General features: G+C 56.1%; 11 protein-coding genes across 11 annotated transcripts; 6 read left to right on the top strand and 5 right to left on the bottom strand.

Moving 5' to 3' along the window:
* Positions 1-4: 4 nt before the first annotated feature.
* Positions 5-632, top strand: C8Q71DRAFT_541275 (uncharacterized protein). Its single transcript, XM_047919230.1, has 2 exons — positions 5-537; positions 597-632. Exon 1 carries the CDS (start codon positions 139-141, stop codon positions 529-531), a length of 393 nt encoding a protein of 130 aa, XP_047780586.1. The 5' UTR covers positions 5-138; the 3' UTR covers positions 532-537; positions 597-632.
* Positions 633-1200: 568 nt separating this feature from the next.
* C8Q71DRAFT_752428 (uncharacterized protein) lies at positions 1201-2809 on the bottom strand. The gene is made up of 3 exons (XM_047923373.1): positions 2330-2809; positions 2025-2262; positions 1201-1965 (listed from the first exon to the last, which is right to left on the bottom strand). Exons 1-3 carry the CDS (start codon positions 2399-2401, stop codon positions 1526-1528), a joined length of 750 nt encoding a protein of 249 aa, XP_047780585.1. The 5' UTR covers positions 2402-2809; the 3' UTR covers positions 1201-1525.
* Positions 2737-4146, bottom strand: C8Q71DRAFT_752418 (uncharacterized protein). The gene is made up of 4 exons (XM_047923372.1): positions 3950-4146; positions 3630-3868; positions 3407-3572; positions 2737-3353 (listed from the first exon to the last, which is right to left on the bottom strand). The coding sequence occupies exons 2-4, from the start codon at positions 3799-3801 to the stop codon at positions 2798-2800; spliced, it is 894 nt and encodes a 297-aa protein (XP_047780584.1). The 5' UTR covers positions 3802-3868; positions 3950-4146; the 3' UTR covers positions 2737-2797.
* Positions 4147-5575: 1429 nt separating this feature from the next.
* On the bottom strand, positions 5576-6847 carry C8Q71DRAFT_897132 (complex I intermediate-associated protein CIA30; the record flags this gene model as incomplete). Its single annotated transcript, XM_047928756.1, has 5 exons — positions 5576-5829; positions 5890-6085; positions 6146-6346; positions 6418-6725; positions 6784-6847. The coding sequence occupies 5 exons, from the start codon at positions 6845-6847 to the stop codon at positions 5783-5785; spliced, it is 816 nt and encodes a 271-aa protein (XP_047780583.1). The 3' UTR covers positions 5576-5782.
* Positions 6848-8597: 1750 nt separating this feature from the next.
* C8Q71DRAFT_752405 (uncharacterized protein) lies at positions 8598-9380 on the bottom strand. Its single transcript, XM_047923371.1, has one exon. The coding sequence runs from the start codon at positions 9234-9236 to the stop codon at positions 8703-8705; it is 534 nt and encodes a 177-aa protein (XP_047780582.1). The 5' UTR covers positions 9237-9380; the 3' UTR covers positions 8598-8702.
* Positions 9381-9482: 102 nt separating this feature from the next.
* On the bottom strand, positions 9483-11596 carry C8Q71DRAFT_752403 (uncharacterized protein). Its single transcript, XM_047923370.1, has 2 exons — positions 11407-11596; positions 9483-11360 (listed from the first exon to the last, which is right to left on the bottom strand). Exon 2 carries the CDS (start codon positions 11278-11280, stop codon positions 9574-9576), a length of 1707 nt encoding a protein of 568 aa, XP_047780581.1. The 5' UTR covers positions 11281-11360; positions 11407-11596; the 3' UTR covers positions 9483-9573.
* A 111-nt stretch (positions 11597-11707) lies between these two features.
* C8Q71DRAFT_752399 (homoaconitase) lies at positions 11708-14723 on the top strand. Its single transcript, XM_047923369.1, has 2 exons — positions 11708-12038; positions 12678-14723. The coding sequence occupies exons 1-2, from the start codon at positions 11815-11817 to the stop codon at positions 14644-14646; spliced, it is 2193 nt and encodes a 730-aa protein (XP_047780580.1). The 5' UTR covers positions 11708-11814; the 3' UTR covers positions 14647-14723.
* A 24-nt stretch (positions 14724-14747) lies between these two features.
* Positions 14748-17307, top strand: C8Q71DRAFT_752395 (Trimethyllysine dioxygenase). The gene is made up of 11 exons (XM_047923368.1): positions 14748-15124; positions 15180-15379; positions 15436-15520; positions 15571-15631; positions 15682-15775; positions 15825-15930; positions 15984-16080; positions 16139-16233; positions 16290-16606; positions 16660-16745; positions 16804-17307. Exons 1-11 carry the CDS (start codon positions 15002-15004, stop codon positions 17001-17003), a joined length of 1464 nt encoding a protein of 487 aa, XP_047780579.1. The 5' UTR covers positions 14748-15001; the 3' UTR covers positions 17004-17307.
* Positions 17308-17904: 597 nt separating this feature from the next.
* C8Q71DRAFT_856596 (uncharacterized protein) lies at positions 17905-20593 on the top strand (the record flags this gene model as incomplete). The annotated part of the gene is made up of 4 exons (XM_047927322.1): positions 17905-18162; positions 18220-19579; positions 19636-19982; positions 20036-20593. 4 exons carry the CDS (start codon positions 17905-17907, stop codon positions 20591-20593), a joined length of 2523 nt encoding a protein of 840 aa, XP_047780578.1.
* Positions 20594-21510: 917 nt separating this feature from the next.
* On the top strand, positions 21511-22134 carry C8Q71DRAFT_856595 (uncharacterized protein; the record flags this gene model as incomplete). Its single annotated transcript, XM_047927321.1, has 3 exons — positions 21511-21599; positions 21654-22014; positions 22069-22134. 3 exons carry the CDS (start codon positions 21511-21513, stop codon positions 22132-22134), a joined length of 516 nt encoding a protein of 171 aa, XP_047780577.1.
* Positions 22135-24456: 2322 nt separating this feature from the next.
* On the top strand, positions 24457-26636 carry C8Q71DRAFT_705142 (cytochrome P450; the record flags this gene model as incomplete). The annotated part of the gene is made up of 11 exons (XM_047920429.1): positions 24457-24543; positions 24602-24712; positions 24802-24930; positions 24999-25158; positions 25233-25320; positions 25387-25479; positions 25537-25672; positions 25737-25853; positions 25916-26090; positions 26149-26395; positions 26450-26636. The coding sequence occupies 11 exons, from the start codon at positions 24457-24459 to the stop codon at positions 26634-26636; spliced, it is 1530 nt and encodes a 509-aa protein (XP_047780576.1).
* Positions 26637-27383: the final 747 nt, after the last annotated feature.

The raw sequence follows: 27383 nt of genomic DNA, 5'->3' as shown, positions 1-27383 counted from the left end.
TCGCGTCCAACCCCGGACCGCGTCGCGCGCCGTGTGGACGCGACTGTGACGTGACGGAATCGTGACGTTACGCGTCTGGGGTCACGTTCCTCTGCGAGTCCTTCGTCGTCTGCCACCACGACACCGACGAAGACAACGATGTGGGCGTTGCTGCCCTCTAAACTCTCTCTGCGGACATCGTCTGCCAGCCGCCAGTCAGTCCGACAATGGGCGCGCTCTATTGGTACCGACGCCAGCGAGCAAGTCGAACCGAACACCCACTTCCGCATCACCCTTCGCCGATCCGCCATTTCCCTGCCTTCGAACTTTAAGGGCACCCTCGTCGCCCTTGGAATACATCGGAGGATGCAAACCGTCTACCACAAACACTCGCCAGATATTGCTGGAAAGATATTGCGGGTCAAGGAGCTGGTGCAGGTGGAGAATGTTCCCGCTTCGGCGATACGGACGAAGACGGAGCAGCGGCAGGCGAGGAAGTCAATTAGAGGGTATCAAAAGGTTGCCTCTCGACTGAGTGCAGTGGATTTGTAGTGAGAGGTGCGTATCATAACTCTCCGGTAGTGCCATAATTGCTGACAGCCACTCGGCGTTGCCAGGAATGGAGAGATACTTGTTGTACTGCTCGTCGGCGGTCCTGTCTGCCCTACTCTCAGATCATATAGATCGCTATCTTCTAGCTCGAAACGCGTCGTATGCTATGTGACATTGCAGCAGTTGTATGTCCCGTCCTGACCGGCATCCGCCCACAGCCGCTTGTGCGCTCTTTGATAGCTTTATCCAAATCCTACTTGTCGCTCGCATTCCACAACAATTTGAGTCTCTGTCCGGTATCACTAAGTATAGGTACGTCTCCCAGTCTTCCTCCGCAATGATTGACTTAGTTCGTGAGGTCTGACACTGCTGCCTGTCCTTCTGTCCTCTCTTCATTGCGCCTAGTCTATGAACGCCTTGGATCTCGATGCCTGCGTGTAGCCGACGGAGGTGGTCAAGCGGTGTAGCCCTCCCGTCTTGTTTGTAACGCCAAACGGTAACACTCGGACGATCGTATGGACTCATCATAGCCTCTGCAAACATAAAGTTCTGGTCAATGCCGAATCTTCTGAACGCAGATGGCATACATCTGCCCTGGTCAAGAGGTCAGCACTGATGTCTGTGGGGCTCGACACATCTCGCAGCTTCTATCACCGCACTGACCATGAGATTGTATATCCCTCGGGCCAACCTCGTGTCAAAAAAGCAAGCCACCACCCAAAGAACGCCTTGGCCGGAAACTTCCATGCTGTGGTCGGACGCATGGGGGAAAGCGATGCCTGCCAGAATCAATACTCGCTAGACAACCAATCAGCTTGCACGCGCGAAGTCTCTTGCCCTCGATCTCGGATCTCCTTCCCTGGGCCTGGGTCCTGACGCTGTTCGCCTCCGTGCAACCCTGTACAGTGGGCTGTCGCTGACCGTCTGAACACGCAGGAGATTGAAGACGTAAACACGGTTCGTAGACGACACTCTAGACCGCCGTCAGCCCGCACTACTGTCCTGTTCCGGGATGCTGTTGACAATTTCTAGACCTCGAGACAAATGCGGCCCCAGCCCGAGGATCCAAACAGGCAGATGGCTCAAAGTGGCGGGCAGATGTGTTCCCTGAGAGCAGGCTGGAGCGTATTTCACTCATTTGCGGCCAGTGGATCGCCCTCAGATGCTCTAGAGCAGATTGCCGTACCGAGAGAACTGCGTCCAAGGCTGTCGCTACAGGGACATCAGGATTATACATTTCCAACCTCTCATTGCGGCCGTACCGGGAACCAACCGTCGGGAGCATGTACAGGCTATATGCGGCTTGCATGCAATGGTCGCTCGAACCCAATCGCCATTTGTGGTGAGGTATCGAGGTATAAATGCTACGAGGGCTCTGCACAGATAGCAGCACCCGCCGTCTCTTCAGCTCACACACCCAAGAGTCTATCAGAGGTGCGCTTACGCTCAGTGAACCAATTTAGCTGCGGAGCAACCGTCTGACCTACCCTCAGCTTTCCAGTCTTCAATCATCTTCGACCAGATATCATGCGTTCTGCTCTCGTCGCTGCCGTCCTCGCCGTCCTCGCCTTCGGCATCAACTCGGCCGTAGGCCTCGCTGCACCCTCTCCGCAAGAGACCGTCCCTCCGGCTCCGTGCATGGGCCTTGAAGGCGCCCCGTGCACGAGCCCCGGCTTTGCTCAGTGCTGCAGCGGTATGGTCTGCCAGACTCCCGAAGGCGCCGTTCTTGGCGTGAGTGAACTTCGTCTGTATCGTCTGCTGTATATTGAGCTGAACGCGATCCTTTGCATGTGCACAGGCCTGTGTCTACCCGTGAGCACCGCTTGCGACGGAAGTTTGGGGGTACCGCTGGATGAGGATGGGCAGCCATCCACTCGTTTTGACGTGCCTTGCGAATGCCTATGTTTTGTGACCGTAGTAAAGGGATCGTCGCTCGTTGCTTTCTTGCTAGGTTTGCAGGTGCTGTTCCGTCCGATACATCATGTCGTACTTCCTCGCTCTGCTCGCCGGGAGGTATCAAATAAGCCTATCCATTCAAGTAACTTACTAGTCGACACAGTTGTGCACGAAACGGGTCAGATGATTGGGAGTGTCAGGCTAGGGGGTCTATTTGACTTGACTGCTTGAGACTGAATTTACTTCGACCCCGACTGAAATGCAACATGCTAAGGTCTCAGCGATTATTCAACGTAGTTCACAAGACCGTAACGAAAACTTCAATCTCATTCGTGAATGGGGATCGACGATCATGTACATATTGCAACCTCTACTCCATATCCTCCATCATCTCGACATCGTTGAGGGACCGCGGCGGCGTCTGCCAGAACTTCGAGCCCTTCGGCGGCTGGGGGGGCTTATGCGGGTCTTTCTGACGGTACTTGGGGATGGGGGCGGGGTCCTTCTGCGAATAGCCCGGCTTGGGGCCGTTGATAGGGTCGTGTTTGCTGTACCTCGGTGGGTCGGAGGGCATGGGCGCACGCGCCTCCCACCAGCGCACGCTCGACGGCTCGCGGGCTTCCAGCTCCTCCAGCTCGTCGAGTGAGCGAGGCGGTGTCTGCCAGAACTTGGACCCTTTCGGCTTCTGCTTGGGCTTGTGCGGGTCCTTCTGGCGGTACTTCGGGATGGGAGCAGGGTCCTTCTGCGAGTAGCCGGGCTTAGCACCGTTGATCGGGTCGTGTTTGCTGTACGACGGTGGCTCCGACGGCATAGGTGCGCGCGCCTCGTGCCACACCCGGGTGACCTCCCGACCCTCGAACGCATTGACCACGGCACGCGCCATGACCTCCGCATCGTACTCGAACCCACGCTCCTGAAGGTCCGCACTGGAACACTACGTAAGCCCTGGTGAATCCGAACGGCGGGACGGGACGCTCACCCTTGGGAGCCAATGGGTAGGGCGAGCACCGACGCGGGTATAGCCACGAGCGATGCCAGAAGGAGCGATAGTGTTGTGTCAACACGCATCGTGAAATATATGATCTGCTGAACGGTGTCGTCAAAAGGATGAGATGAAAGGTCGTTTAATTCAAAATCCAGCAGGGCTATATCGCAACCGGTCAGCAGGGTGTTACGTCGGGTGTACACGGCGCTGTACTCACCAACCAGTACCACAACTCTCGGTGAGCTCAGAAGTGAACGAGCTGAGCTGAAGAATGCAGGCCGCGCTGTCCTCCTTATATATAGCGACAGGCTGGGCGTCCATCCTGATGAGGTCTTGATGCAATAAACAATGGCTCCCGTTGACTTCGGGTTCGGGTTCATGCCGCGCATCTTGCGCTGTGGTTCCTTGGAATTGCCACTACTTACACGCTATCACCGCCATGTTGTTTGAGACTAGCTGTTCGATGTTGTAAGCGACGAAAAAAATGTTGACAAATGCAACTATCCGGCAGGTGGTCTGACGATAGAGCTACTTCACCTACGAAGTTGTAACGGGGCAGACCCGACGCTACTTATTGTGGAACTTGAAGCTTGAAGGCTGCGAGGCGCTGAGTTCGGTGGCTGTGTTGGTCCCACAATGATCGTCCGACGCAAGCTGTGCATATACAAACTAAGCTTGTACTTAGCAAGAACGCCGCATGGAGGTCCGGAAGAGACGCCTCGGGCGGGATTGTCAAGAAGTCGAGGCGCCCAAATGCTATCGGCCGGTGTTTAAATGGACCTCCTCCTCCTCCTCGGGCGGGATTGTCTCGGGCGGCCTCAGCGCTACCCAGCGTACCTGAGTAACGAGCCACGGAGCTACAACGTGTCATTGATGAAGCTGAAGCTTGACAGAAGCGGTGCGAGAGATCATATATCGATCTTAGTCCAAGCGATCCGTATCGGCGACTTCAAGTAGCCGCGGTTCGAACTAAGTTCAAACACTACAGTAGTAGTCTCGTACCAAACCTCACCACGTGAGGAGTTTGTGCCGAACCTGAGTACAACACCAAGTCGTGAGCTCCGAGTCTCGGATCCGATCGCTAGACAATTTGGAGAACGACTTACGAGTCTAAGGAAGTTGTCGTTCCATGAGTATATCATGGCGGAGTGTGACCACCAATAGATGTGGGCGCCCAGAAGTCGACCCCATAGGCAAGACCAAGAGGGGTTTGCGTAGAGCCTGTTGCCATGGAGCGCATTGGGCCCATCAACGAAGACGATGACCCGCCGAGGGCGTCATTTTTTCCAACTTCTACAAGCCCTGCTACTCAAGCTCAAGATCAGCGCAATGATCGGTGCCGTTGGTGTGGTAAGTGTACCACCTTCCACTGGCTCTCGCTGCATGACGACGAAGCGACACCGGGGTCAGATAGATGGCCTACGATGGACGCGTCTGCAGGTCGTTGTCAATTAATACATATTTGAGGGGGGACTGCTGTTCATTCGTACCGCAAGACGTCTGTCCTCGCGGCCCGGAAGAGGCCCTGAGCCGGGCGCAGGCGGCCTCTCCTACGACAGCACCGTGAGTGATTAACCCCCAGCATGATGCACGAAGGCGAGCTTGTGTATGCATCCGTAGCATTACCACGCGCTCCCGCCATGCTGTACGCTGGAGCTGGAACCTTGGGAGTTCGAACATATTTTCTGGGGTACGCTGTGGCCACCCCGTTACGGTTGTTAGCTATCTTTGTCCGTCACCCGCAAGTAAGAGGAGCAAGAGGCATCAGCGCAGGGCACGTCGATGCCCAAAAATAAGCACGGTCTCTGTGCTTCGCAAAGCCAGACTGGAAATCAGAGTCGCTGAACGCCTGCCATAGGGCATAAGCGGAGATATTGCATCCAGCCCGCCCTCTAAGCCTCGAGAGCTCCACTACCCGTATACCACACCCATCGCGTAGATCATCACGACAAAGTAATGCTGCTGTCAAGATACGGGACAAACATCCACCTGTCTCGAAGTACACGAAGGTCCACTCACCTCACAGAACAGCCTGACTTGATGCTTGTGTGTTGATGGCAGCCAGTGCGCATAAACCGTATCACGAAGCCGTACCAGGCTGACACACCGTGGTCATGGACAAAGCAGGCTAGCCGCTCTAGAAAGGAACCTACCCTGGCCTTTGTGAAGTGGTCGCGTCTGCATTGAAGTGATAGGTGTGACTTACTAGTATATTAGCTCAGCGCATTGGCACTGACTGAGCAAAGGTAAGGATACACAAATGCACTCGCAATATTCACTACTGGACGAATGCAATCGTGATTTCCGCTAGGCCTATGCTGCAAACCCGGAAGCATGCAGTAAAAACCATTACACTTTGGAATGCCATTCTCAGATAGCAGGCCTCTCCCATCGCGTCCCATCCGAGGACTCGTGTTCTGTAGCGTAGCAACACGGCGTAAGCGCCAGCAAGCGTCAGACAAGTTCTCAGTGCTCACTAGGTGCCGCGTATGGCGGAACGTCCTCCTCGTTCACCGCGAAGATGGAATCGATGCCGAGTTCGTACGGTCCCTCGACACCGCTGTTCCCACCGAGGAGCGAGATACCGACGGTGCGCACGCGCTCACGGAACATCTCCATCTGCTCGTAAGACACCTCGCCGACGTTCGTCAGGACGAAGGCGTCGAAGGGGATCTGTGACGCAGTCGGTGAGCTCTCGGGTTCGGCAGAGGTATATGTCGGAGGTACACGCACGAAGATATCCTCCCACCCGCCGTCGTCTCGTCGGAAGTACAGCCTATGTTGCCAGAGGTCGGTTGTGATGGGTCCGTCCGTCTGGATGTTCACATAGTACGAGTTCCGCGTGCGCGGGTGCCCGGCGCCGCGCACGCGCAGTCCGAGGTACTTGTGTAATGACACGTCGTTCGTAATCTCCCCAAACAACGATGTCCTAGGCTGTCGTCCGCACCACCGCACCGCCGCACACAGCAGAAAACACCAAACGTCAATGAGGACAAACACCCAACATGCAGGTAGGTGCGTGCCTTACTCCTGAAGCCCGCGTACCCGCCGCGGATCCGCCCCTCAAGCCCATGTCGTACATTGAGCCGCATCTCGCCCCAGAACTTCGCCGTCGGCCTGCGCAACTCCGCGAGCTTCTCGTTCGACGCGGAAGGCGACCCGGTGGACTCGTCCAGCGCGAGGTTGACGGTAGACGTTCCGCCGACGTCTGCGTCGCACCCAGTCGCGAACTGCTGTATATCTTCGTGGGAGTTAAAGTTGAAGAGCGTGACGGGTGTGCGGATGGGCTCATCCGCTCCCGACATCCGTAGGACTGAGAGCCATGGGTCGCGCCTCAGCGTAGTATGAGAGGCTCGAGGATTATTACATACTACTTGACGTGTTGTCCCGAAGGAGTTTACTGCTTCTGTTCAAGTACGCCGAGAAACGAGACATAGCCATGTTAAAACCCCGTAACGTATAGGTTTTCGGTGAGTGCTTGATGTTGTACGCAGCGCAAGATGGGAGTCTGAACTCGGGAGGGCGGGAGGTCTTCGTGCGGCGTGCGCGAGATGTCAGACATTGCGTCACTTGCCATATCAAGATACTATAGATAAGATAACAGCGTTCTGCCATCGCACCCTGTGTGAGTACTGCTGCGCTAAGTTCGAACGGCGGACATGACATGACCCTCAATACACCCTCCTACTAAGTAGACCATCCCGATCCATTTTGACCACCCATAAAACCCAAATGAAACCCCATAATTAGCGACTCGGATGAGCCTTCACCACTAGTCCGTTATATCTCCCAGTCATTTCTCAAGATTTGGTGCAGTACTGCGTGAACACATCGCAACGCGGTCAATTACTGTACACACGCCGCAGATGAGAGATAACTTACACCAAACGGACTGCCTTCCGGCAGCTGGCAGACCAGACCGCTGCAACATCCGCCAGCGCTGATGTTTGTGCACGAACCACTCTCTCGCACGCACGGAAGAGCGGTCACGAGCGGAGCCGGAAAGACGAGGCCAACTGTAGTGTTGATGCCGAACGCGAGGATGGTAAAGGCAGCGGCGAACTCGAGGATGTTGAGGCGCATGATGTCTACAGATACGTGTTGAGTACTGATATACAATTAGGTATGAAGACAGGCGCACCTGTAGAGACCTCTCGGGCTAGCGACACGGGACGCTGGTGTTTCTGTGAACTTCTGGAGGCATTTATCCTCATCGCTCATGGCGCTTGAATCAGCGTGGCCCTGAGTCCAGAAGCCTGCCGTGTACTTTAAGTTGGTCTATCTCCTCACAACCAGTGCAAGTAGGGGCCCAGAGCGCACGATCGGGGTCTACTTGGATGAACGGGGGCGACATACAGAGGCGTACCATATGGCAGAACACCTCTAGCAACCGATTAGACATTGCAAGAGATCGGAGAGCGACCACCCTGCTGAGAAACAATGGAAGTCAAGACTTGCATGTCATTAGATTATACGTCTACTCGGCAACTCGTCGGGATGGCCAACTGTTACACCCCATAATCAGACATGTCCCGACCATCCATAACGAAGGGAAGAACGTCGGCACCGAGCAAGAGAGGTTCGAAAACAGGTGAGTAGACGTTGTGTGCATCTCAATACGCCGCTCAGTGCTTCGCCGGATTCAAAGGGCTACACCTACCAGACGTGCAGCGGTCCTTAGGCGGCAGGATCAAGGCTTCCGGGTAGAGCGGCATTTCAGTGGCGACAGGATACACCTACCAGACGTTCCGCACCATGTTAGGGTTACCACAGAATGGCTGTGTTCTGTGCGTCTCCTATTCGGGATGTGGGACAACTGGTGCCCTAGGCTCGCGCACCCAGGATTAGGTTCGACACAAACCCCTCACCTCCACACTAGCGGCGTGTGGAGGGTCTTGGTTGACGTTTGAGAGCATAGCGAGGATAGAACGCGATCGGTGCCGACTCGAACTGAAGTAGACGCAACGTCTCGGAAAGACCTCCAGAATTTGAACCGAATTCAGTTGTAGAGTTTGTCATTCGCATTGTATCGAGGAGGCAGTCGTGGGCCAGAGGTCAGATGGGATCTGTTGAGCGGGCACATTGATCTGAAGAGAAGTGATGGGACTGTAGCGTACAGATATGACTCCGACGAACGTTCCTATGATTCCAAGGAGAACCCGACATCTTGACGGCGAACACCCAATACCATTCATTCAGACCATGTTCTAAAGGGTAACGAGCAAGCATATCGATGTGAATATCGAGTGATATAGACAAGGGCCACCACGGACGAGTAACGTACCAATTCTCAATAGAAGCGGCCACGACGGGTAGGCATCGGGAATCGCGCTGGGTTCTCTTCACTCTTCCGCAGAACATATTCGTCGAAGCTACCGAGCGAACCAGCTGGGACGATCCCAGCCTCTTCGAGGTCCTCTAACACGGTGCGGCACCAAAACCTGCATCCAGAGCCGGTCTCGTCGTACTTGTACCGGTTTCGCCTCCGGGGTGCATCGAGGAGCAAGTCCAGGATTCGCTGTCCGGTGACAGGCTCGGGCGCTGCTGTTTCTGCAGTAAAGCTGGCTGCGAGCTCCTGAGCTCGAGCCGCTGTGGCGTCGCACACTACCACCTGCAGACAGCCCGTCATGCCGTCGGGGCCGCCACCGGGGAGCATGTCGAACTTGATAGCGCGCCCGGGCCCGATATCGTAGTAGATGATCCAATGGAGGACTGAGTCGGGGTCGGCAGGGTTGACGGGCGTACCAGCAATCGTAATGGCGAGGACAGCGGAAGTCCTGCCTTCGTCGGTGAAGCCTCGTAGCCAGAGTGTCGAGTCGCCCATTCAGATGGTCTCCTCAAAGGTTCGGCGTGGACGCAATTGGTGACGGTCGTGCAAATGGTGAACGTATGCTCACAAGAATCAAGATGACAGAACACGTTGGGACTTGGTTGGGATGGCACAGGATTGGCACAGGATACATAGCACGTTGTAATACTGTTGTAATGCAATCACATGCATGTACGCCTTACGTTCTTCACTGAAGACTAGCGCCGCGACCGTGCAAACCAAGTTCAAACACGAATATTTCAACAAACGGGCAGAGGGCGGTCCCATCAGGCGTTCTCAACGTCCACAATGCATTGCGTTCCATTCATAATGCCCAAGCGAACAACACAATTCAACCCTGCACAAGCACGCACTTCTTCCCGCCAACATCTACACTCTCCATGGGCCCGTCAAACACAACGCTCTCAACGCGGCTCAACAGAGAATCCCCACCCACGCTGCTATGCGCCCCATACGCCTTCGCGACATCCCACTCTGAGCCCGCGCTCGTACTGGCCGACTCACGGAGGCCCCTCACGAGCTCGTGCGGCTCCTTGCTACCCACACACCCGACGGGGACCCCAGGCTCCGTGTGGACCGAGTGCGGGGTCTGCGGGAGCGCCGGCGAGGGCGGGGAGTTCGGCGCCGTGCACTCCCCCTCGAGCTCAGGCACGCGCGCAGGCGTGACGGGGCACTCCCCAGAACGGCGGGCCATGCTCGGCACGGAGTAGTGCGACTCGCACGACTTGTACGACGCGCCCGTGTAGCTCGCGCCACCGCCGCTCGTGCGGGGCGAGCTGTCGCGCGAGCCGGAGAGCACGGACATGGACCCGCGCGAACCTTCCCGTGCGTGCCGGCCGAGCGGTGCGAAGACGTCCGTCGAGAGGATGTGTGTGACGTCCTCGAATTGGCCATCGTAGTTCGCGAAGACGCGCCAGTCTGGTTGTGTACCGTTTCCTGTCGAGGGAGGGGCGGGGCCGTTGCGCTGGCGGGCGAGTGTGGGGACGGAGACTTCCTGGTACGCGAGGATGGCTGAGTCTGGAGCGATGTTGTCCTTCTCCTTCTCGGAAACGGATGGAGGGTAGGCAGGGTCAATGGCATCAATGGCGTCCTCCGCATCCGCGAAGCGCACCTTCTTGCTGTCGCACCTGCGGCGGACGTAGCCAAGACGCAAGGGAAGGTCAAAGCGCATGCAGCTGTAGGTGATGCCGAACATCGTGAGGACGCCAATGATCAGGAAGGCGGCGAGGATCGCAGACCGCCGGGATTGTTGGCTCTTCGCGTTGGACGCTGCCTGCGTCTCCGAGGTCGGATTCGGATCCCACATTGAGACGGTGGCTGAATGACGAACAGAGGTAGTGGTTGCCGACGAGACAGAGGAGCTGCTAGTAGACGTAGCAAGCGGAGAAGAGCTGATGATGAGAGTGGTCGGGGCCGCTTCAGCTTGAATACGAGACACCGTTGATGAAGACGAAGAAGGAACGTAGAGTGTCGTCCGCGAGCTGTATGCTTCTGAAGCAACTTGGAGGTTATCAGCGTTGGCGTTCGGATTGGACGTAGGCTGAGGGGTGGAGGTTGACAGCACATCTTGAGCGAACACGGCTGACGAAGACAAGCCAGAGGTTGAGGAGTCCCCAGCCACAAAAGGTACGAACAATACCGTCTGCGTAGTTGCAACCAGGGTCAGAGAGCCGTCAGCGATTTGAGATGCGACGCTGCTGGGAGCCGGCGTCGGTGATGCTTGGGCGTCCGAGTCCGAAGAGGTGCTAGCAGGCGAGAGTACAAGAGTGCTAGGAATCTCGACCACTGTCTCGGTGATCACTTCGGCAGACATTCCGGGGCCGGCAGGCGCAGAGAGAACATATAGATGTGAAGCAGAAAGGAAAAGGAAAAGGAGTGACCGGTGGTGTCTCGACATGGTGTGGTGGTGGAAAGACCGTGGATGCCGTGCGGGCGTGGGGTACTGAGTGAGGGCCAAGACCAAGAGAAGGTCCCAGATACTCACCAGTGCGAAAGCTACTTTATACGGTTGCCGTAGGCTGACAGTCGAGAGAGGCATCCAAGCAGACTGGTGTCAGCCTCTCCTTCCGATCTCAACTGGCAAGTGAATATCGCCCTGTACGAATCATTGGGCAAGATCTACATCGTGTTATCAACGCTCCAAATGGGATACTATTCAACATACCCAGATTGCTTGGTCTAGCACGCCCAAAACGCATTCGTGCCTTCCGATGCTACTCGTACTTGCAAGTCAGCTCTAGAAAGGCGGCTATCGAAGTTTGAACGTTGCATGAATGTCAGCTTAGCTGATTATCAATGACAGCGAGAAGTACAAGGATTGCATCTCCAGCCGAGGCCTAGTAGGATGAGTGAGCATGGTGAGATGTACTAACACAAGCCTTCGAAGCTTGGAGGAGGATCAGTGGTCGTCCGGCCCGGGCCTGATCTGAACCGGTTCAGATCCACGGACGAATCCTCGCCGCCACATTTGACTCAGCGCCCATTGACATCTCCTCGACATCCTCCTCGACATCCTCCTCCTCCTCGACCCGACGCGAACACAGCGGCGGCACGCTCGCTGTTTTGCGCAGCCATGTGGTTTCTCTCCTCAGCTCTGAGGCGAGCAGGCTGGGTTCCGAGGCGGTCATTCGCCACGGCCACGGAGTCTCCCCGCATCCCGCAAACTATCATCGAGAAGGTCGTACAGAAGTATGCCGTCGACCTCCCTCCACAAAAGGTTGTCAAGGCGGGCGACTATGTCATGATACGTCCGGAGCATGTCATGACGCACGACAACACGGGCCCGGTCATATCCAAGTGAGTATAAGTGTAGCTTGAACCAGCGACATCTGCGAATGTCTTTGCGATGCACAGGGATTGTTCGAGACAGAGCCGGTGCTGTTCGGACTGTGCATCAGCCCTTGGTACGAGCGGATTGATGTCCAGATTGTAGGGCCAGGCCTCGTCAGCTATGCAACCCATGGTAGATGTTGGGCGAGTGAGCACCAATGGTACACGGACGGGGTGGATATTGGTCACCGGTCAATGATCATGCCAGCGCTCGTCCTCTTCGCGCACGCGCTATGGCTGCTCTGCATTCGACGCCAGGAGCCTGTAGGAGAACGATGACGCCGATCTCGCGCGTGCAGCGGATGTCTAGGTCGGCTGTAGGCCATGTTGCGATGACGCTACATGCCAGACGATTGAGGCCTGCAGCGTCTGGACAAGATCAGGCCTACGTCCGCACGAGTGTCGATCTTGTTTGTACGGCATCAGGCGTACCCCCTCAAAAGGCCGGAATCTGGATCAGGCCTTTCCCCCAATTGATAGGGTTCCTTTCGAGACATGTGGCCTGCCGTTGTTGACCCTTCCATTTTTGCTCAGATGAGAGCTGTAACGCGGCTGGCACCAGAGTCTGTCGCATCGATTCATAGGCCTTCTGACACGCTGCTGCAGATTCAAGTCCATCGGGGCTACTCGCATCAAGAACCCCTCTCAATTGGTCTTTACGCTTGATCACGACGTTCAGAACAAGTCCGACAAGAACCTGCACAAGTATGCGTCGATAGAGGCCTTCGCGCGGACACATGACATCGACTTCTACCCTGCCGGCCGTGGCATCGGTCACCAAATCCTGGTGGAAGAGGGTTATGCTTTCCCGTACACGATGACCGTGGCAAGCGACAGTCACAGCAACATGTACGGCGGTGTAGGCTGCGTCGGTACACCGATCGTGCGCACGGATGCTGCTGCGCTTTGGGCGACGGGCAAGACGTGGTGGCAGGTCCCGCGCATGGTTAAGGTCGAGTTCAAGGGCCAGCTTGCCCCTGGGGTTACTGGCAAGGACGTCATTGTCGCGCTCTGTGGATGCTTCAACAACGACGAGGTGCTCAACGCGGCTATTGAGTTCACGGGCGAGGGCGTTTCCGCACTCTCGGTCGACGACCGGCTCACAATCTCGAACATGACGACGGAATGGGGTGCACTGGCAGGTGTCTTCCCCGTGGACGATACCTTGCTCGAGTGGTACGAGCGCGCGCTGAAGAAGCTCGAGCTGCGGACGTTTGCCTCGCCTGCGCTCGCCGCTGCCATCCCTGCCCCCCCGGAACACCCTCGCATCAACCGCCGTCACCTCGACGAAGTGCGCGCGCTGCAGCTCGCCTCGGACCCCGACGCGACGTACGCGTCGCACCTTGTCTTCGACCTGTCCACGCTCGTCCCGTACGTATCCGGCCCAAATAGTGTCAAGGTGTCGAACCCACTCCCAGCCCTCGAGGAGAAGCACATCGCGATCAACAAAGCGTACCTCCTCAGCTGCACGAACGCGCGGTTGTCCGACATCTCTGCCGCAGCGGCAGTGATGAAGGGTCACAAGGTCGCTCCTGGCGTGGAGTTCTACGTCGCTGCGGCGAGCTCGGAGGTTCAGTTGGACGCGGAACGTCAAGGTGACTGGCAGACTCTTATTCAGGCTGGCGCGAAGCCGTTGCCCTCGGGCTGTGGGCCGTGCATTGGGCTAGGAACGGGTCTTTTAGAGGACGGCCAGGTTGGGATCAGCGCGACGAACCGGAACTACAAGGGACGGATGGGTAGCCCAAAGGCGCAAGCGTACTTGGCGAGCCCGGCTGTGGTGGCGGCGAGCGCAGTGAAGGGCTACATCTGCAGCCCGGACACCTTGGACCCCGCTAGGCTACCTTCCGCAGGCGCCCCTACCTTCTCGATCGCGACGCCGACGACTCAGTCTACGCCTGCGAGCGCTGCCTTAACGAAGGAGTCCGTCCTCCCCGGCTTCCCCGCGACATTCGCCGGGCCGCTGCTCTTCGCGCCCCAGGACAATCTGAACACGGACGCGCTCTACCCTGGCAAGTACACGTACCAGGATGACATCACGCTCGAGCGCCAGGCAGAGGTGGTCATGGAGAACTACGACCCGTCTTTCGCGGGGCTCGTCGCCTCGATTCGCAAGGACCAGTCGTCCGCGCCCGCGCCCGAGCCGTCAGTCAAGCCGGGTGTGATACTCGTGTCGGGATACAACTTCGGCACGGGCTCGTCGCGCGAACAGGCCGCGACGGCGCTCAAGGCGGCGGGCGTGCCGCTCGTGCTCGCGGGCTCATTCGGCGACATCTTCAAGCGGAACGCGATTAACAACGGGCTCGTGTGCGTGGAATGCCCCGAGCTTGTCGCGGACCTTACGCGAGAGTACGCGGGAGATGGGAAGCGCGGTGCGGGCGGGAAGAATGGCGAACTGACGGTGAATGAGGGATTGAGCGTGGAGGTGCATGTTGCGGAGGGCCGCGTGGAGGTGAGCAGGCCGGGCACGGAGAAGAAGACGTATAGCGTTGGGGTTGTCGGTGCGAGTGTGCAGGAGTTGTGGGTCTGCGGTGGGTTGGAAGGCTATGTGCTCAAGTCTATCCAGGCAGAGGCGTGAAGACGGGAGCAAAAAGTAATATTACGATGTACAGAGTATTATCTAGACACATTCATACTATTCTCTCAGCATTCCAATAACCTGTCCCCGATATGCTACCTCAGCAATTGTGAGTGTTGTAAGGGGGAACGAGCGGGTCCGCCGCGGGGAGCCTGAGGGCAGATCCAGCCTGGGCGAGTCCGTGCCGCGAGCTTTACGTTGGCTAAGGCCGGCTGACCAGGCGATCACCACCAGTTCACCAGTTCCACCGTGCCTCAGGCCATACAGCACATCTCCCTCGTCCTCGACGCCTGCCTCCTTCTCTCAAGCGACGACTTGTTGACTATCGTGTCCTTTGCTACTAGTTATTGTGTCCATGTGGCGATCAACTTCGTGCTTGCGGCTGAGCGCCGCGGGCAAGCGAACTACGACGACCATCTCTGAAGGCTCGCTCGCGCGGAGGAGCAAAATTGAACATTGGTCGCATAGTAGGGCAATCGTAAGTCACCACAAAATTACCTCTGATCCCTGAATGCTCAGGTTGTCTCTTGCAGTCGACTACTTCAGCACCGGAGGTTGTGCGCGGACATGCCTCCTCGAGACAAGCCTCAGGCGCGGCAGCTGTGAAACTCAAGCCCCTTCCATCAGGGACCTCAGACCAACACGGCGCCGTCGCACGTACCGACGTACCGACCAGTAGGATCGACGACCGGAAAGTGGTAGTGGGATGGGACACGCAGACATGGTCGCGATAGTGCGTCAATCAATGGTCCTCTTTCACATCGGTGTAGGTGACTGACGGCGTTCAAGCCATCATATCTGGCTCAGAGACCACTGTAGATGTCCACAGTGTTTCCACCCGGTCACGAAACAACGTCTTGTGAACACATTCGAGGTGCGTCCAGGTGCCGTCTCAGGGAACGAATGCCGACCGCCCTTCTCCAGATCCCATTTGATGTCAAGCCAGTCGCTGTCGAGTCGAAGCCTGAGGGCCTAGAAGTGACTTGTAAGTAGTTACCTATGAGTCTTCTGCGTCTGTTATCAAAATTGGGGTAGGGCCATCCTCACAACCCCACACCTCTTTCTACCCTTGGTCTTGGTTGCGACGGAACTCCTACGACCCACCACTGGCCCGCCCTCCCCCTGTAGAGTGAGCCTTACCATATCCTCAAGTCGGCCTAGCTAACGGTCAAAGGTAGGAAGATCTTATGGGGCACGAAGATACTCCAGGATCCGCCAACTGTGACTTACGAGCAAGTGATGGCTGAGGACGAGCGGGGTCTCTTCAAGTGGCTGTCCAACGTTGTGCGTGCCCCTCTCGTTGTTCGCTCTATTTAAATTCATTCATACTCACGAAGGACAAATTCGGCTTTTGCTTCGTCTCCGGCGTCCCGCCTACACCTGAGGCAACCGAGGAACTCTCGCGGCGTATCGGTTTCATTCGGGAGACGCAATGTCTGTACGCAAGTGACGGTTCGGATGGGGCCCTGTGCTAACCACTCATCAACGGCAGACGGGACATTCTGGGACTTCACGTCGGACCTCGCGAAGGGCGACACTGCGTACACTACGCTCGCTTTGGGAGCGCATACGGACACGACATACTATGTATGCGCATGTTTCTGTCCTTGTGCATCGCATCACGTTGACGAGTGTTCATTCAGACAGACCCTTGCGGTCTCCAGCTATTCCACCTCCTCGAGCATACGGGCGGCTCTGGCGGCGCGACACTGCTCGTGGATGGCTTCTACGTCGCCTCGATCCTGAAGGAGCTCCATCCCACAGCGTATGACCTGCTCGCGGGCGTCCGGGTGCCGTCCCATGCAGCAGGCGAGCCGAGCGCACTGTACACGCCGACGCCCCGCTCAGGCTATCCCATTCTCAGACACTCACACTCAGACGGCGAACTGACCCAGGTGCGGTGGAACAACGACGACCGTAGCGTCATGAGCAATCTAGAGCCCAGTATGGTCGAGGAATGGTTGGTCGGTCGCGATCTTGCTGTCGAATCGTCTGATGTGATTTCTTGCACAGGTACGACGCGATCAGGAAATGGCACAAACTCTTGACGAGCGCGGATTCTGAGTACTGGATCCAGCTATCCCCAGGAACAGCAGTCGGTAAGTGCAGCTCTCTGAGATGTCCTTGCGGTATGTTGTCTTACTCTCAATGCACCAGTTGTCGACAACCATCGCGTACTTCACGGCCGCTCAGCGTTCACAGGCAAGCGCCGCATGTGCGGGGCGTACATCGGCGTCGATGAGTATCGTTCGAAGCTTGCAGTCCTGAGTGAGAAGTTCGCCCCTGATGATGTCGTGCGCGACACATCCGCTTATGCCAGTGTGAATGGGAGGAGCCTCTGGAACCCCGCTCTGTGAAGTTCTGATTCTACTGTATGATATCTGTAACAGTCATACTTACGAACCCCCGCAACTGCGATGGACCGGCCTCTGGGGTGGCAAAGGAGAATGTCCCTTCAATATCGAAGGCTGGAGGCCAAGTCACCCCCGGTGTGTTGTCGAGGATGTCCGTGCGACAATCATCGACCCGGACAAGACCGCTTGTATGGCTCGTTTGACTGTAATTCGACGTGTCGGTGTTACTGGACAGTCCACAAATCATCCAAGCCGGCTCTGCCGCCTCATCGTGCGATGCTTTGGCAGCCCCTCAGGTCTGTGTCAGTCTGGTTGAGTGCATTTGGGCATCTATAGCTACGCTTCTGTAAGATGTCTAAGGTAGGAAACGATACGGTGGTCAGTGGACGTCGACCCTGCTTGAATGAGATCGAGATGTTTTAGCCACAAACACGTGATCGCGTTACACGCGTCTGTGGCTTGCCTCGCTGAAGCCACAGCGCTTCCTCCCGGACCCCCCCCCCCCTCCTCCTCCTCCTCCCAGCCTTCACCTGCGTCCACGCGACGAACCTGGATCACCGCACAACCACGTCGAGCTTATGAAGACCCGCCTTACCTACCATACTCGTCGGACAAAGGACAAAGCAGACACCGCCTCTGGGTCTCGACTCACCGATACGCATCCATTTCGGGGCTTATAGCAACGGGCTCGACCACAGCCTATCAGAGGTTCCCAAAGAAGGATACTCCCTTGTGCATTGTCCCAACGGTGACTACACCTCTCTTCACCCAAACCTTTCACACTGACTGATACCATCTCAGTATATAAAACGCAGCGATGTCGCCTCGAACGTCCATGTCCTCGTCTTCTCAGTCCTCTGGGTCCTGCACTGGGGGATCCAGCGGCTCCTCTAATTTTCTCGGCATGCCTTCCTCATCCGACATGTACGACACAATGCACTCTCGTAAATCTGGCACCGGGACAAGCGAAGTCGATGAGGACCCTTGGGCGGCCGAAATTGATGACAAAGTAAACTTATTCAACAAGAATCTGGTCGAGTTTTTCGACGCCTATGTTCCATGCGAGGCCGCATCTCGTGCTGCGCGCCCATGGGATGACCCAGCGACCCCTTTTGAAACTGTCCCTACGACAGGAGAGGAGACTAAGATGTACCCGGAAATCGTATGTCTGGTCCCTCAACTACACTGTCCGCATGACTGACTTCGGCCACATCACCAGATCAAGGGCCTTGACAGCATCGTTCGCAAATTTAAGCCCGCGCGCAGACCTCGATTCGCCGTCGGCAGCAAACGCTCTGTACGGTTTCCATACTCGGCATGGGAATACGAACACAACTATACATTGCCAGACATTCTCATGTCGTTTCCGGCCGAGGCGGATGAAGGATGGCAGTTGAAGTGGCGTCGGATCGCAATGGCCATCGAAGTGAAGCCGACAAGAGGCGAGGATCCAATCGGGGTGTACGGGGTGAAGTACAGCAATGAGGCAACAGGCGTACTCACGCAGATCGCAAAGAGTGCGCGGAACCTCATGCTGACGCATGGGATGCTCTACGTGTACATCATCGGCATTTACTGTGACACAGCTAGGATCTATCGGTTTGACCATGCGGCATGTGTCGTCTCAAGGGCGTTCAACTACAAGAATGATCCATCGCCTCTCCATGAACTGCTCTGGCGTTTCTGCCACCACCGAGAACACGATAGGGGTCGAGCCAACGCACCCCTTGTTCGTATGGTTCTTGGCGCGGATCCGTCACTTCAGCCCGTCACGGAGGAGGAAGTCGAGCTGGCCGATGAGAAGTGTGCAGAAGCAGGGAAGGATCGCCTTACGGAGGATGAGAAGCAGGCTTGTCGATGGACGACGGTGATAAGGTACAACAAAGACGGCTCGGAGGCAGGGGCGACGAGATACCTGCTCTACCGACTCCGTTTCATGAATCCTCGGCTATTCTCGCGTTCGACGGCGGTCTGGGACGCATTCGAGGAAGGGACGTGGGAGCCCCGCGTGATCAAGGAGGCCTGGAGGCAACTCGCTCGTGACCGTGAAGACGCGCTGTACGATCGCCTGCGGCATGCGTTCGACCCTCAAAATCGACCGTGGTGGGCGAACATCGCCGATTACGTTTTCCTGCACCGCAACGACGAGGACAAACCGACGTTGCCGGATGGCGGTTTCAAACTGGATGACCAAGGCTGCCCCATACGCTCGGAAGACTTCGATGAACTCGAAGCAGAGGCTAAACTCGATGCTGCTGCCTCAGAGCTGTATGGGCTTCCGAGCGTGACGTTTTCGGATGACCTCGGTGCGCGCGAGGCTGCCAAGCTCCTTTCAAAGCAGAGTGATTCACCACTGGAGGTAAGCGACGACGCCATAGACGCCCTTGCTAGCGGCGTGGACCACCCGCCTGCGTACGATGTGTATCACCGTACGATCTGTGGCTGGTTAAGAGATGCGAACAAGGCCAACTACAACGAACGAAGCCACATGCGGGTCGTGATGAAGACGACCGGTCGGCCTCTATGCGAGTTCAGGTCAACAAGAGAGCTTGTGGAGGCACTACGAGACGTTGTTATTGGTAAGTGACTCATCGCATCCAGTTCGTGGCCAGTGTCGCTCACTCGTGTATGCCAGGGCATCGACAGTTGTTTCAGCAAGGTATCATACACCGGGATATAAGTGAAGGCAATGTCATGATCTACGACGGATGGATCCATGTTTTCGTTGGCTTCCTGCTCGATCTTGATTACGCCTTTGACTGGAAGACTGCGCTCAAGCACGCGGGCTATGAACAGATCGATGAGAACGCTTGGAAGCAGGCTGTCAAGGAATACAACAAGAATTTGCCTCATCGTACGCGTCCGGCACCGCCGGAGAAGGAGATACCTCTCCTCTTATGCAAGAAAGAGGACGGAAAAGACTTGGGCAACGAAGCCGAGCGGGAGGCATGGAAGATGAGGATGAGGATGAAGGAGCAAACTGTACGCTCACCTATGTTCATGACCATTGCTTGGGCTAACCGTCTTCCTATCAGGGGACTCTGCTTTACATGGCTATCGAAATCCTCTGCAGCTACGTTGCCCACGACATTCGCCATGACCTAGAATCCGTGTTTTGGCTCTTGCTGTGCATGGTGTTGCGGCACACGCGACATACTTGCTATCCGGCCTACCAGCTTTACATCTTCATTTTTGGTGCCAGCACCGAATACGAAAGCGCTATGCACAAACGAGGGTTTCTCACCGAATCCATGGAGTGGGAGGTTGAAGGCAACAAGCCGCTGACTACTCTCATTCGCAAGTACAAGCACCTCTGTTGTTGCAATATTCCATCGGATGACGAGGCGATTCCTTTGACGTACGAAAGTGTCTTGGACTTGTTTGATGAAGCCCTTGCGGATGTGTCCTGGCCGGAAAATGACCGCGCTTTGCCGTTCAAGATTCCGGGCGACAGCAATGACTCTTCTGCAGGCAGCCAGGAAGGTTGGAGCAAGACACGTACCAGGGAGTCGGAGACGAGTACTGATGGTGTGGAGGGTGGTGACCCATGGAGGCTGGACCTCGACAAGTCGGAAGGCGATTCTTCAAGCTAGGTGGTATTCATGCAGCGTTGTCACGGTGTTGTACGAGTATCGTTGAGTCGTCTGTTCAAATCTCAATCTTGAACATTTCCACTGCTGATTACATATGAAAAAATGTACCGACTGAGACGCGCTTTGAGTCGTCTGTTTGTAGCCTCAGGCCAGATGTTCATCATTACAATGTGTCTATATACTAGGAATGGTCGCATTGCAACGTATCCACCGTTGATTCATGCGTGAACACATTTGGTCAGAATACGCCATGCGTACGTATGTGGCTCGGCGGTCGGCAGTGGAGCCTTCACGCTCAACGTTCAACGTTCAACAATTGCCATCTCGACACAAATTCGCAGAAACTTGACATGGTATCTCTTCAGTAAGTGAGCATTCTTACGCCGTCGTCCGGTTCTGATCTGATTTTATCCACACAGGAGTACTAGAGTAATGTCACAATGAGCCGGGGTGGCACATTAACTACGACTCCGAGGATGGACTGTTCAGCCAGGGTAAGTACCGCCCATAGATGCTGTCTATTACATAATGATACAGTCCCCCTTCTTCCTTTCTTCTCGTCAGCGGTGAAGGCCGACCGAGGAAGGCGCTGCCTCGACGCTGCAAGCTCCTCCCGCCGCCGTGCGGCCCCGTGTAACCAAATCCGAACCCGGAGGAAGTCATTCGATCAAGACCTCATCAGGATGGGCGCCCCGCCTGTCGCTGTATATAAGGAAGACAGCGCAGCATGTATTCCTCAGCTTAGCTTGTTCGCTTCTGAGCTCACCGAAAGTAGTGGTACTGGTTGGTGAGTACAACGCCATGTACACCCGACGTAACACCCTGCTGACCAGTTGCGGTGTAGCCCTGCTTGATTATTGACGACCTTCCATCTCATCCTTTTGACGACACCGTTCAGCAACTGCAGATCATTCACGATGCGTGTTGACACAACGCTATCGCTCCTTCTGGCATCGCTCGTGGCTATACCCGCGTCGGTGCTCGCCCTGCCCATTGGCTCCCAAGGGTGAGTGTCCCGTCCCGCCGTTCGGATTCATGAGGGGCTGACGTAGTGTTCCAGTGCGGACCTTCAGGAGCGTGGGTTCGAGTACGATGCGGAGGTCATGGCGCGTGCCGTGGTCGATGCGCTCGAGGGTCGGGAGGTCACCCGGGTGTGGCACGAGGCGCGCGCACCTATGCCATCGAACCCACCGTCTTACAGCAAACACGACCCGATCAACGGTGCTAAGCCCGGCTATTCGCAGAAGGACCCTGCGCCCATCCCCAAGTACCGCCAGAAGGACCCGCACAAGCCCAAGCAGAAGCCGAAGGGGTCCAAGTTCTGGGAGACACCGCCCCGCTCGCTCGATGAGCTAGAGGAGCTGGAAGCCCGCGAGCCGTCGAGCTTGCGCTGGTGGGAGGCGCGTCACCGTGCACCCTACGTTCGTCTCCGATGGCTAAATCCCTCATGAATCTCGCTGACGACCATCTCTTAGGATGTCGGTAACCCGCGGGTATCCCTGTACCGCATAGGTCACATAGGGAAAAGGCGCGTTGATTAGCAATTATTAGCGCTATCTTTGTGATTATACAGATATGTAGTAGTGTCCCCAGGCAGACGTAGTCAATTTTTCGAACCTTTGTGCCTCAGGACATCCTTGTCCGACCCTCAACTACTACACGGCACGATGTGTTTCAACACCGCGTTCTCCTTCTACCAGTGCGTCTATCGCGACCGTCCCGTCCGTGTTGGCCCTTCCCGCTGGCTATGAAGGCGAGTCAGTCCTGATTGATGACTACTGGAGATGGCGCTAAGGTATGACCGCAAGGCTGAGCTCCAGGAGCTTAGCTTTGAGTACTACGCGGAGACCCTCGCGAGTGCGATGGCGAGTGTCCTTGAAGCTCGCGATGCGTGGCGTATGCTCACAGCCCACGAGCCCAACCCTCCGGTGTGTTCCGGGTACAAGAAGAACGACTCCAACCCACGTCCGGCGTGTGCGGCCAACGATCCGCCTTCGTGCAACAAGCAGGATCCTATGGCCATCGAGAGGCATCGCATCTGGCACGAGGCCCGAGCCCGCACCCGATCGACGGGCACCCGGCTCAGCGCAAGAAGGGCCGTGCGCTCGAGGACGCGTTCGATTGGGATTGGGAATAGAATATAGCCATCTGTAGCACGTCGTCGGTGGCGGTGTAATGAGATTGGAGCTTTGTGAGTTTCCAAAACCACACCCATTCCAGCGTGAGGCTTGGAGCTTGAACACGCACTATGACTCCGAGTCAGAGATGTGGTTCGCAGAGATGGGCCGTCAACTGCCAGGAGCCTGAGGTAAGTCAGTATATCTTTATATGGACGTGAGGATCCAAAGGCTGGCATTAAGACCAACGCCGCAGGGCTGTGTGATTAACCACAGACTTGTGACAGTGCCGGTCGTGGCGCGAACAATGTACACTGGCTGCTTGATAAGGAAAAAGTAGACCCGCCGCACCCGATTGGGTTCTCGATCTCAGGTGCATCGGGGAATCGGGATCACGCAGCCACTGGGACCGGAGTCAATTTGTTCAACGTTGCCTTCATCGGTCGAGGGCTCGGAGGGCTAGCACTTGGTTCCAACACATCGTGTCACGACGGACGTACGCTCAAGAGACCGCCTACTCTATCAAGATATATGCGCCCTGGCACCTTAATATTGACATCTTGGCACCGAACGCTGTCATCATGCTAGGGCCCGGGCACGGTGCATCGACTTGCCAGTGTCTTGAGACCGACGCGCAGCGTCTAGTGCTACTTATCGGTAAGCAGTATGTAATTCACCCTGGAGGCTTGCAAGTCTGCTGGCGCACGCCAGAGGTTCTGATAAGACGTCCTGGTCTAGGTCGAGTCATTTCAGGTCCCAGACCTGCTCGGTCTCCGCGTCAGTGCGGTGACGGGCACTCAACGTCCGCATCTTCAATCACATCCGTGACGGCCACAACAAATGAACGCCGCTGCCCATGAGAAAGACTCCAGAAAGGCATATCTCTCTCGTACGACAACGATTACTAGTAAGGACCGAAGGAGCCCTAGTGATGTGGTCGGTAGTCGCCGGCGTGGGCGCACCTTCCTATCGAGCGAAGCGTAGCATGGCTCCAATTGCTTGTACCACTGGTTGAGACCCTTTTTTTCTCAGTAACTCGATGGCTTGCCACACGGCGGTCGATGACTGAGCTGACAACTCCATGACTACGACTACAGGTAGTCCGCGTCCTGTGAGCGACTTCTTGCTACTCCGCCCCAGCAATCACGGAGTCGTCTCTGTACGTGGTCCGTGGGCTCCTTCCCTCCACGCCGTCTGTCCTGTAATTTGAACGTTACATGGAAGTGCTGCTAAGCTCAGATCTACATGGGACCAGTTCTGTCAGCTGAGGCTTGCACTGCAAGCGTGCTGCCAGCTCCGTCCTCATGGGTATGTCGTTGCAGATTGAACAGCCTTCTGTTAGGGTCCTTTGTCTTCCATACGTTCAGCATGTTTCGCTGACCGCTGCCAATGCAGGAGATCCTGGACCAAGACTGCCGCCAAAGACAGGCTACTGCCAGGGCTGTGACCCTAATCACCGCAGTACCCCACTATCACCTGTAGCCTCAAGCATGAAGCTGCGAATCCCATCGTCCACCGACTAGATATGCGCACCGTGCCCCTCGGGGCGAAGGCGGACTTACACCAAGCTCCAGGTGCCCACGAGCCGCGGCCTTGCCTGCTTGGGTACGCCGATCGCAACCCACATTGGCCGTTGTGGCAGGTTTACCTATCCTAGGGACGCCGCTTCGAGTATATATCCTTATCACGGTGCGTGCACTCTGGCAGAATCTCCCCTACGGCAAGCTCCTCCAACGGGCTGGCAATATGTCTTTCCAGCTCATGATATACTCACTCGCTGCCTTCACTGTGCTGTACATCGTGTGCGCACTGCTATTCGGTAGTGATAGACGCGTAAGTTGCACTTCCTTACTTGCTGCGCTCCTACACAAATTGTCTTCGTGTGCTGCAGTTGTCCGGCATCCCTTCTGTCGGCGGGCCCTCACTCCCGGTCTTCTCCTACATAGGAGTCATACGATCTCTTGCCAACGCCCCTAGCATTATTCACGAAGGTTACACGAAGGTATATTTCGTCCTGCATTGCTGCTCTCCACCGGCTGACCGCGTTGCTTCAAACTCACCACCCCACTACGCCAATGTGCGGATGATAAGCATAAAGGCAGATCCTTCAAATTCGCAGAAGCCGGTCATTGGCGCGTGCTCCTCACTTCCCCGGAAGCAGTCGAGGAGCTTGCGCGCGCGCCGGAAGACGTGCTATCATTTCCCGCAGCAGCGAACGACGTGAGCCCGCCTTCATCCTATGGGCCCGCGGGCAGAATTTCATACACGAATACTGACGGGTCATATAGTCGATACAGGTTGAATACACCCTGGGCCCGAACATCGCGCGCGACGCGTACCACATCCCACTCATCCGCAATCAGCTTGTGCGCAACGCCCCACGGATGATGGACGATATCCGGGATGAAGTCGTGTGCGCATTTCGTGACGAGATGCAACCCCGCGATGGTGGCAATGGTAAGTCTGTTTCACTATGGACTCGCTATTTCTGCTCGGACCGCCGCGTGACTCGTCTTTGTCAGGTTGGATTAGCGTGCAGCTGAAGGATGTAAGTGCGCACATCGTGTGCCGGGTCATTAACCGCGTCTTCGTCGGCCTCCCATTGTGTACGTTGTCAACGTTATGTTTCCGCGCTTATGGTGCTATGACTGATATCCCGACCGCGTCTGTAGGCAGGGACCCCGACTACCTAGCGGTTAACACGGGATTCATGATGAATGTCGTCCTAGGTGGCGCTCTCATCAAGCTCTTCCCTTCATTCCTGAAGCCGTATGTCCCTGACCTTCCGTGCGCGATATGGTCCCCGAGTTTGACTTGCCCCCTCAGATTTGTCGCGAAATTCTGCACGAACATTCCTGCAAGCATTGATCGTGTCGTCCGACACTTGGAGCCGATCATCACAGAACGTCTGCGTGTATCTGCTGAGGGGAGATTGGGCGGTCAAAAGGAGGGGAATGGTCCTGTGAGTGCCCGGTCATGCACCCACAGAACACAATTGACACGCTATTATCACCCATGTCTGCTAGAACGACATGTTGCAATGGCTCATTGAGAGCGCGCCAGATGGGCCTGAGCGGACGGTCCCTGCACTCGCCTTGCGCGTCCTGGTGGTCAACTTTGCCGCGCTCCATACTACGTCTACCGTTCGTCTCATCCGCTAGAAATAACTCTTACTGTGCCCTGCTTAATTGTGTTTTCCTCACAGATGCTCACACATACACTATATTACCTCGCCGCCCATCCGGAACACGCCGCGTTCCTCAGGGACGAAGTCGAGCGGGTTGTGCAGGACGAGGGCTGGAGTAAGGCCGCACTGGGGAACATGCGCCTCGTCGACAGTTTCCTGAAGGAAGTTGGGCGCGTCACTGGCCTGGGTGCGAGTACGTCATGACCGCCTCAAGTCTCTTCAACGCACTCCGGCTGACGCTCAGGCGTTAGTATCCGTGAATCGGAAAGCGCTTCAGGACTTCACCTTCTTGGACGGCACGTTTGTCCCCAAAGGAACCTTCGTAGCTGCCGCCGCTCGGCCTATTCACTGGGACGAGGAACACTATGCCAACCCCGAGGCTTTTGATCCGTGGCGTTTCGCCAACATGAGTAATCGGAACTTCAAGACGGCAGCGAGTGAACAACTGGTCAAGACAAACGATCACTATCTGTTGTTTGGACATGGTCGGCATGCATGGTGCGTCGCTCAGAAGGTTCATTGTCTAGTCACTGATCGCCGTGGGCTATGCAGTCCTGGTCGCTTCTTTGCAGCGACACTGCTGAAGTTGATACTCGCACACGTCGTCACCACGTACGACGTCAAATTCGCGGATAGCATGGACGCTCATGCCGTACCGCCACCAACGTGGGTCTCGGTGTCGATGATTCCGAACCGCAAGGCGAAAGTGCTGTTCTGCGAGAGGCGTTCCAAGCACTAATGAATGAGCTGTGAGTAATTGCTGACAACACCGAAGCGACGTAACTCATTCTTTAGATGTGTATGTACCATGGACGCCTGAGTCCGTGGTGGCTGAGATTGGATCCGGACAATGACACCAAGGCATTCTCGATAGGCAGCACCGTATTGAATGGTTGTAGTCTGTATCGCACAGCTTGTTTCAGACCCAACAACGTGACCCTTCGCGATCATTACTACTGCAGAGGTGGAACAGCCATCCTACCGGACACCCGCTGGCCTGTCCCTTGTCGCGTGAGTCTTCTTCATTTCTTGTCTTTCTCACTATTTGCTACACAAGTCCTTTGGCTGCGGTATACCGACACGCATTGTTACTTGTATCTCTACGTGACGTTTCCTATTTCTGCGAGCATAAGTACTGATTACTTTCGGCCACGAACTGTTTCCACAGCCACCCTATTACACAAACAGGGATTGTAATCTTGATCGCCGTCCCGCCTCCCACCTCAGACATCGTGCCACTCATGTCCCAATCGCGAGGCACTCAGCGGGTTCTGCAGTACAGACGCACTGAGCTGGTGTGGTGGACCTCAGCTCAGCCCCTTATCTTCTGAGTCTGGTTGGTGAATAGCCCGCAATCAACGTTTCTGGATTGCCGCTTTCATGATGCTCTTTTAGTCACTGCGGCAACCTTGCTTGACTACTTACGCTTCTACCTTCTTGCTTCGACGACTGCCAAAGCTTCCACAGCAGACATTGAACAGACAGA

Source organism: Rhodofomes roseus (genome assembly GCF_022264815.1).
Source record: "Rhodofomes roseus strain CIRM-BRFM 1785 chromosome Unknown C8Q71scaffold_7, whole genome shotgun sequence".
NCBI lineage: Eukaryota > Fungi > Basidiomycota > Agaricomycetes > Polyporales > Fomitopsidaceae > Rhodofomes > Rhodofomes roseus.
This window is presented reverse-complemented; position numbering and strand designations above follow the sequence as displayed.